Source organism: Cynocephalus volans, chromosome 3 (genome assembly GCF_027409185.1).
Source record: "Cynocephalus volans isolate mCynVol1 chromosome 3, mCynVol1.pri, whole genome shotgun sequence".
Classification (NCBI taxonomy): domain Eukaryota; kingdom Metazoa; phylum Chordata; class Mammalia; order Dermoptera; family Cynocephalidae; genus Cynocephalus; species Cynocephalus volans.
Window position 1 is genome coordinate 7891314 of NC_084462.1, and position 9493 is coordinate 7900806.

Sequence of the window (9493 nt, forward strand, 5' to 3'; positions counted from 1 at the left end):
ATTCAAGTCTGTCCATCCTTTGCCATTATTAGATAGAAAACTTCTAGAAGAGAAGAGAAAATTTCTTTGGGAATAGTGCATATAAAAAAGTCATGTTGATCCTTTACCTGATTTCTAATTTTTCAGTCTGGTGAGTTAGGTATTTACCATAACCCAAATGTGAGGTGTTTTTGTTTTATTTTGATTTTATCAGTATTAAACATAGAGGGTTTGCAAATATTTATTTGTTTTAATCTATGACAAATGTGAACAGATGGCAGGAGCACACATGGAGATTTCAGTAACAGCGGGGAGCCCCTGCCCAGCTGATGGCAGAAGCTCATGGAATCTTCAGCAGCTGCGATCAGCCCCAGAAGACAGACGGCAAGAGTGTGAGAAACCTCAGGAGCCAAGCGCATCCCATGCCAGGGCCAGATACTGCTACCGTGTGGGTGATCTGCCACAGACATAGCCACTGCAGCAGCCAATGCCACTGTGCAGGTGGCACACTGACCACTCAACTACTTTGATAGAAGGTGAGTCACCAGCAGAACCTGGGGAAAGAGGTGAGTGAGTGCAGACCCATGACTCAGTGTCCCAACTAACAGGGGAAATTACACTGCCACATGGAGTAGCACATCTGAGGTTGTGAGGTACTTGCACAGCCCACACAATGGCCTTGATCTAGTGGAGACACATGCAGATCCCTGCAGAGACTGCAGAAACACAGGACACCTAAATAGAGTAAGGAAGAATATTCCCAGTTGCCACCAAACTATCCCCCAATTGGGGAAAGCAAGGACTGAGGAGGAGCCTCTGCCTGTAGGAAAGAGAAAAAAGAGTCCCTACCCAGGGTTATCCATTTCAACTGGAGAGCTCCAGTATGCCCCAGTACACATATCAAGGCTATGGGATGCTAGTTAAGGTACTAACAAGGCTTCCCAGTAAAATCACCCCAGCCAGAGAGCAACAGGGCACACATACACTTCTTCCAAGAAATCAAGAGCTTGCCCACATCCTCAACAAACCAACACAGTGTCACTAATTTCAGCAAGGAATCATTATATGCCCCAGTATGTAGGACGTGGAAATACTCACATGCGACTTCAACACTTAAGAGAGGAGAAGTACCCCATGGAGACTACACTAGTGCATCTACCTGGAATCAATACTGAAACCCCATACTTAACAGTCAATATAAAACACATCTACAGGAGGACACACATCTCTCTCCTTTAAGTACCCTCCAGAGTAATAGAAGAAGAGCTCTACCAAATAACCAACAACCAACAGAGATATACTAGAAATACAGGGGAAAAAAGAAAAAGAAAATATGACATTACCAAAGGAATACAGGAATTCTCAAGTACCAGATCCCATAGAGCAGGAAACCACTGAAATGAATGCAAAGGAATTCCAAGCAAAAATCTTAAGGAAACTCAATGAGATACAAGAAGACTCAGTTATTCAATAAAATCAAATGAGAAAAAGTATCTAAGTTATGAAGGAGGAAATTTACAATGAGATCAATATCTTAAAAAGGAATGTAGCAGAACTCACAAAACTGGAAGATCATTCAATGAAATAAACAGCACAACTGAAAGCTTAAACAGCAGGTATGAGCAAGAAGAAAAAAGAATTTCTGATCTTGAAAAAGGTCTTCAAAATAACCCATGGCGTCAAAACAAAGGAAAAAAAATTTTAATGAAGATTTAAAGCAAGCTATAAGCAAGCTAGCAGATAACCTCAAGTGAATAAACATCTGAATCATGGGCGTTCCCGAAGGGAAAGAAAAAGGAAAAGGCATCAAAAACTTATTCAGTGAAATAATACCAGAAAACATCCAAGGTACAGGGAGAGAGGTGGACCCTCAGATACAAAGATCCCCAAACAGATTCAATCCAAAAAGCTCCTCAATGACACACATTATAGTCAAACTGGCAAAATTCAAAAACAAAGAGAATCTTAAGAACAGTAAGACAATAGTTTCAAGTCACCTGTAAGGGAGTCCCCGTCAGACTAAAGGAGACTTTTCAACGGAAACTCTACATGCCAGAAAGAATGGGATGATATATTCAAAATTCTCAAAAAATAAATAAATAAATTCCAGCAAAGAATACTATACCCAGCAAGGCTATCCGGAAGAAATAATGGAGAAATAGTGCATTTTACAGACAAACAAAAAATGGGAATTACCTACAAAATGACCAGTGGTATAAGAAATCCTCAAAGGAGAGCTGCATCTGGAACCCACAAATTGATAATCAGTACCATGAATAAACAAGAAAGAACAAAAGCACTGGTAGAACAAAAATGCAAAGAAAAAAGAGAGAACCTGTATCCTGTCTCCTCAAAAAAAAAAAAGTGACCAACAAACACCAAAGACAAACAATCATGGGGAAGAAAGGAATAAATGATATTTCAAACATCCAAATGAAAATCAATGAAATGCCTGGAATAAAACAACACATTTCAATAATTATCCTAAATGTAAATGAACGAAATATCTATGGAACATTTCATCCAGCAACCATAGAATATACATTCTTCTCATCAGCACGCAGAACAGTCTCCAGGTTAGACCACATGGTAGGTCACAAAGAATGTCTCAACAATTTTTTTAAAATTGAAATCATTTCAAGTATCTTTTCAGACCACAATGGATTAAAACTAGAAACAGCAACAAACAAAACTCTGGAAAGTACACATGTACATGGAAATTCAACAACATGCTCATGAACAACTTATGGGTCCAAGAAGTAATTAATAGGAATGATAGGAATAAAATTTCTTCAAACTAATGAAAATAAAGACAACCCTTCCTAAAACATGTGGGATACTCAAAATAATGGAAATAATCATGCTGAAGGGATACCTGCATTCCCATGTAAATCACAACTCTACTTACAATAGCCATGATGTGGAACTAAACTAAATGCCCATCAGTGGATGACTAGATAAAGAAAATGTGGTATATACACACAATGAAATACTACTTAGCCATAAAAAAAAGAAATTCTGCCATTTGCAGCAATATGGGTGACCTTGAAGAAAATTACGTTAAATGAAATATGCCAGGCATAGAAAGAGAAATACCACATGTCTTCACTAGTAAGTGGGAGCTAAGAAAGAAAGAGAAAGGAAGAAAGAAAGAAAGAAAGGCCACAATAAAACATTTAACTTTCAATAGGAGAGATCAGACCTGTAGTTAGCAGACGTGGGAAAGGGGGAGGGCAAGGGGAGTTTGGGAGTAAATGGGTAAGGGACACAAAGGATAATTAAAACTTGTAATGATGAACATGCTAATAATATAGATTTGATCATCAGATACTGTACACAAATATTGATAGTCAACTCTCCACCCTATAAATATGTTTGAACAAGTATGTTTCACTTGAAAAAAATGAAAAAACAAAACTTGTGGGATACTACAAAAGCTTTCCAAAGAGGGAAGTATATTCAAATAATCACATCAAAAGAATAGAAAGATTTCAAATAACCTAATACAAAACAAAAAGAACTAGAAAAACAAGAACAATATAAACCCAAAATTATTAGGAGGAAAGAAATAATTAAGATCAGAGCTGAAGTAAATGAAATAGTGGGAGCGAAGAGAAAAAGAAAGAAGGAAAGAAAGACCAAAGTGGTGCGTTGGACTTGCACAGGGAGAGAACATACCTTGGGCTACAAAGTGGAGAGGGGAGCTCGAGGGAGGGTGAGGGAGGATGGGGATAACTGGGTGAGGGACAAGGGGTACAAATGCAATTTGTGGTAAAGGGCATGCTGCCAGTATGAATCTGGCCTTCACGTGTTGGGCACAGGGGTGACAATCAGCTATGTATCTCATGAATGTTCATAACAATTAAAAAATTAAATAAATAAATAATAAATAAATAAATAAATAGAAATACAGGCCCCAAAATGATATAAAAGAACAGTGAAACAAAAAGTTGGTTTTTCAAGAAGATAAACAAAACAGACAAGCCATTAGCTAGACTAACTAAAAAATTATGAGAGGACAAAAATAAGAAAACACAGAAATAAAATGGACATTACAACTGATATCACAGAAATAGAAAGAATCATTAGAGACTATTATAAACAAATATACACGAACAAATTTGAAAAATTGGAAGAAATGACTAAATTTCTGGATGCGTGCAAACTATCAAGACAGAATCTAGAAGAAATAGAAAAGCCAAAGAGACCAATAACAAGTAACAAGATTGAATAACTAATCAGTAGTAACCCAACTAAAAAAATTCCAGGACCAGATGGATTTACTGATGAATTCTACCAAATTTTTAAAGAGGAATTATTACCAATTCTACTCAAACTTTTCCAAGGAGTTGAAATAGAGGCCATTCTCCCAATCTCATTCTATGAAGCCAGCATCACCCTGATATAAAAACCAGACAAAGATACTACAAAAAGAAAACTACAGACCCTTATCTCTGATAAACATGTATATGAGCAAACAGAACAGCAACACATCAAGAGAATTATAGAACATGATCAAGTGGGATTCATTCCAGGGATGCAAGGATGCTTCAACATATGCAAGTCAATAAATGTGGAACATCATTTCAGCAAAATTAAGTACAAAAATTACATGATCACGATCAAAAATTGATAGATGCAGAAAAGTCATTTGACAAAATTCAACATCCCTTCATGATAAAGACTCTCAGCAAATTAGGTTTAGAAGGAAAGTATCTCAATACAATAAAAGCCATTTATGACAAGCACACCAACTATATCATCCAGAATGTGGAAAAGCTGATAGCTTTTCCATTAAGAATGGGAACAAGACAAGGATGCTCACTCTCACTGCCCCTTTTAACATAGTATTGTAAGTACTAGCCAGAGCAATCAGGCAAGAGAAAGAAATAAAATGCATCCAGACAAAGTCAAACTGTCCCTGTTTGCTGAGGACTTGATCCTGTATATAGAAAAGACTAAAGACTCTACGAAGAAACTCTTAGATCTGATAAATAAATGCTGTAAACTTGTAGCATACAAAATCAACACACAAAAGTTAGTAGCACTTTTGTACTCCAGGAGTGAACTAGCAAAAAAAGAAATCAAGAAATTAATCCTACTTAAAATAGTCACCAAAGAAAGAATATCAAGGAGAAGAGAGATCTCTACAGCAAGAATAACAAATCACTGCTAAAAATAGAGGAACAAAAAGATGAAAAGATATTCTAGGTTCTTGGACTAGAAGAATTAACATTGTAAAAATGCTTAAACTACAGAAAGCATTCTAAAGATCAAATGCAATTTCCAACAAAATACCAATGACATTACTCACAGAAATAGAAAAAAAACAATGCTAATATTTATATGAAACAACAAAAGATGGCAAACAGCAAAAGGAATCCTGAGCAAAAAATAAATAAGTAAATCCAGAGGTATATATAACACTACCTGACTTTAAATTATACTATGAAGCTATAATAACCAAAACAGTTTGGTTCTGGCATAAAAACAGACACTCAGACTAATGGAGCAGAATAGAGTACCCAGAAATCAACCCACAAACTTAACAACCAATTAATCTTTGATAAAGGCAACAAGAATATACATTGAGGAAAAGATTGCTTCTCCAATAAATGGTGCTGGAGAAAATGGACATCCATATTGTAGAAGAATGAAATTAGACCCGTACCACTTCCAATGTTTCAAATTCAACTCAAAATGGAATAAAGACTTAATTAGAAACCCTGAAACTATAAAACTCTTAAAAGAAACATAGAGGAAACACTTCAGGATGTAGGACTGGGCAAAGAATTTATGAATAAGTCCCCAAAAGCACAGACAACAGAAGAAAAAATAAACAAATGGGATTAACTAAAGCTAAAAAGTTTCTGCTGCACAGGTAAAGAAACAATTAGCAGAGTGAAAAGACAACCTACAGAGTGGGGGGAAATATTTGCAAACTTTGCATCCCACAAAGGATTAATATCCAGAATACAAGGAACTCGAACACCTTAAGAGAAGAAAAAATGTACCCAATTTGAAAAAATGGCAAGAGGAGCTAAATAGGCATTTCTCAAAGGAAGATACATAAGTGACAAACAGACACATGAAGAAATGCTCAACATCACTAAGCATCAGGGAAATGCGAGTCAAAAACCACCTTGAGATATCATCTCACCCTAGTCAGACAGGCCATTATCGAAAAGACAGAATAACAAATGCTGGTGAGGATTCAGAGATAGGAGAACTTCCCACACTGTAGGCAGGACTGTAAATTAGTGTAGCTATTGTGGAAAACAGTATGGAGTTTACTTAAATGACTATGGTTAGAAGTGTCATGAGATTAAGCAGTTCCACTGATGAGTATTTAACCAAAGGAATGGAAATCAACATGTCGAAGGGATACCTGCACTCCCATGATTTTCACGGCTGTTTTAAAAATAGCCAAGAGTTGGAACCAACCTAAATGTCCATCGACAGATGACTGGATAAGGAAAATGTGGTATATATACACAAGAGAATACGACTCTGCTATAAAGAAGAGTGAAATTCTGCCATTTGCAGCAACATGGATGAACTTAATGAAAATTAAGTGAAATAAGCTAGACATAGAAAGAGAAATTCCACGTGTCCTCACTCATAGTGGGCCAATAAATAAATAAATAATAACTGAAAGATGCAACAATCACAGTAATTTGTTGAATGTTTAAAATGAGAAAACAGAACTGAGGCCACCAGAGGTGGGAAAGGGATAGGGGAGTTGGGATTAGGGAGAAATTGGTAAAGGACCACAAAAAGCTATTACATTGTATAATGTTAACTATACTAATTATCCTGATTTGAGCATCACGTATTGCACACAGCTATTGATATTCAATGCTTTACCCCACAGATCTGTACAATCAATTATGTTCCAGTACATAAAAAATAAAATAAATAAATGTTTACAACATATTTAAAATGTTTATTGCTACGGCAAATTCCCATCCTTTTCTATTGGGAATCCTTCATGATAGTCTTTTCTGGTCTACTCATATGAAACTGATGGCATTTGGTAGCTCCTTTGCTTTCTTGTATAATAAAAGTGTCTGAACTAATCTTTATGTACTGTCCTAACTGGATTCAGCTATTTCCTCAGGGAAAAATTAAGTAATTTTGACTATACATATTTATATGTTAATTAATATTAAATAATATTGACTATTTTACACATATCTTATTTTACAATGGTCAAATTTATCATAAAATCATCATATTTTATATATAACATAATATAAGTTATTTACTAAACTATAGAGAAATAATTTTCCTTAAAATTTAGTGGAAATAATTTCTTTGCTTGGTTAAGTCCTAAATTCATGAAATTATGTTTTTTTGGGGGGGTCATTTTAAGGTTTGCGGATTATACTTAATATATTTTGCTATTTATATATTCAAAAAATTATGTCCTTCTAAACCAAAACAAGAAAGACACAATCACATTAGTCTAACTTCATCCTGTCTTCTCTGCAGTTTCCTCTCTCCCTCACAAATAACCACCTTTAAAGGATTTGATTTATTCTTTCATGTTATAAATATAAAATTATAGACACAGACACACTCAAAAGTGTACCAAGATACTATGTATCTTCGGTTATAGTAAAGGTAATTGCACAAGATGTTTTGACTTTTATTTTTCTTTTATCCCTGCCCCCTCCATAAAACTGTGTTTCCTGAAGGGTCAGCTGCCAAGAGAACATCCTTATAACGTACACAGCTGCCCCAAGCTTCACTGTGGGGATGCACTGGGGTTTATTCAAGTTCTCTTTGATTGAGGTTGGGTAGACTCCAGTCATTGTGTTGTTACAAATAATAATTCTGCAAAAAAATATCTTTTTACTTACAAATGATCTGTTCTTAATGTTCATATTCACTTGGGATAATGGGTTTTCTGAGATAAACCATTTTCCAGATGTGATGAAAATAACCCAATTTTCTTTTTCAGTCTCCAGATTCTTCTGATTTAAATAAATTCAAACTTCAACATCTTTTCCACATGGATAGATTGGTGTATATTAACTTAAATTGGGGTATTACCTTATTCATTCAGACTGGTGCTGGAATCCTTGGAAATTCTTCACTCCTTTGCCTTTATAACTTTACTTTTATTGCTGCACAGAGATTGAGACCCACAGACTTGATTCTCAACCAGCTGGTCTTAGCTAACAACTTGGTTATTCTCTCTAAAGGGATCCCTCAGACAATGGCAGCTTTGGGATTGAAATCTTTCCTGGATGAGGCTGGATGTAAAGTTGTCTTCTATTTACACAGAGTGGCCAGAGGGGTTACTCTCAGCACCACCTGCCTCCTCAGTGGCTTTCAGGCTGCGAAACTTTGCCCCAGTATCTCTGGGTGGATGGAACTCAGAATTAAATCTCCAAAGTGCATTGTTTTCTGCTGTTTTCTTTGCTGGATCTTGCATTTTGTGTTAAATATTTCTGTTGTACAACATGTAACTGGCCCAACAAATACCAAAAACATGAGCATGGAAAAAATGTACAGATACTGCTCCTCACCCGATTTAGGGAGACTGGTATTCTCAGTAACTGCAGTCATTTTCTTGTTCACTGATGTTATGATTTGGGGCCTCATGGTCTGGACTAGCAGCTTCATGGTCCTTTTTCTGTACAGACACAAGCAGCGGGTCCAACACATTCACAGCAGCAGGCTCTCACCCAGAGCTAATTATGAAACTAGAGCCACATGTATTATCCTGATCCTGGTGAGCATGTTTATCTCTTTTCATTCTCTATCTAGCACTTTATCATTTTGGGTAACCCAGATTCAAAATCCTATCCCTTGGTTGATAAACATCTCTTCCCTGGTGTCTTTGGGCTTCTCAACATTTAGCCCCTTGGTGTTTATTTTTAGTGATACCCGAGTCTCACAGTTCTACTCTGCTTGCTGGACAAGGAAGACAAATGCTCCAGATATGGTCTCTGGACACTAAGTTTCCTCCAGAACATTGCATCATTTATTTAATCACCTGTTCTCCCAGTATTTATAGGATCATAAACTATGTCAGTTAATGTGGAAGGATTTGGGATTCAATATTGAATAAACACGATAATAACATAATATTACATTGCTCTTTACATTGTCAGAAAATAAACTTGATGTGGAAAATTACCCAAGTGTATGGTGGTTCCTCAAAAATTTAAACTTAGAATTGACACTTACGGAGAGGGTCTGAGGAGGCCTGATGGCCGGCCTTCACCTGCCCTGTCCTCTATCCACATTCTTTTTTTACTATTCTTTATTTATTTGTTTATTTATTTTTTTTAATTTTATTTTATTTCTCAATCTTTCCACATTCTTCACTCCACCAAAAGAAAGAATTCAAGAGCAGAGTCTCAGTAGAAAGTGAGAACAAATTTAACTTAACAAATAAGAGAAAGATTTCACAGAGATTGGGATATAGCTCCAGGGACTGAACAGGGCCCAAATCAAGTTCCATGTAAAAGTAAGAAACACACATTCACAGACAAAGTGC

The 9493-nt window shown here is 36.1% G+C and overlaps 1 protein-coding gene across 1 annotated transcript; it reads left to right on the top strand.

Moving 5' to 3' along the window:
• Nucleotides 1-268: 268 nt before the first annotated feature.
• LOC134372383 (vomeronasal type-1 receptor 1-like) lies at nucleotides 269-8950 on the top strand. Its single transcript, XM_063089906.1, has 2 exons — nucleotides 269-427; nucleotides 8051-8950. Exons 1-2 carry the CDS (start codon nucleotides 269-271, stop codon nucleotides 8948-8950), a joined length of 1059 nt encoding a protein of 352 aa, XP_062945976.1.
• Nucleotides 8951-9493: the final 543 nt, after the last annotated feature.

What these genes read in the sequence shown, in the direction of transcription:
- LOC134372383 (XM_063089906.1), top strand. Translation starts at nt 269, where the DNA reads ATGGAGATTTCAGTAACAGCGGGGAGCCCCTGCCCAGCTGATGGCAGA. An exon ending in GGGCCAGATACTGCTACCGT is followed by an intron (nt 428 to 8,050) that starts GTGGGTGATCTG and finishes TTATTCATTCAG; the next exon opens with ACTGGTGCTGGAATCCTTGG.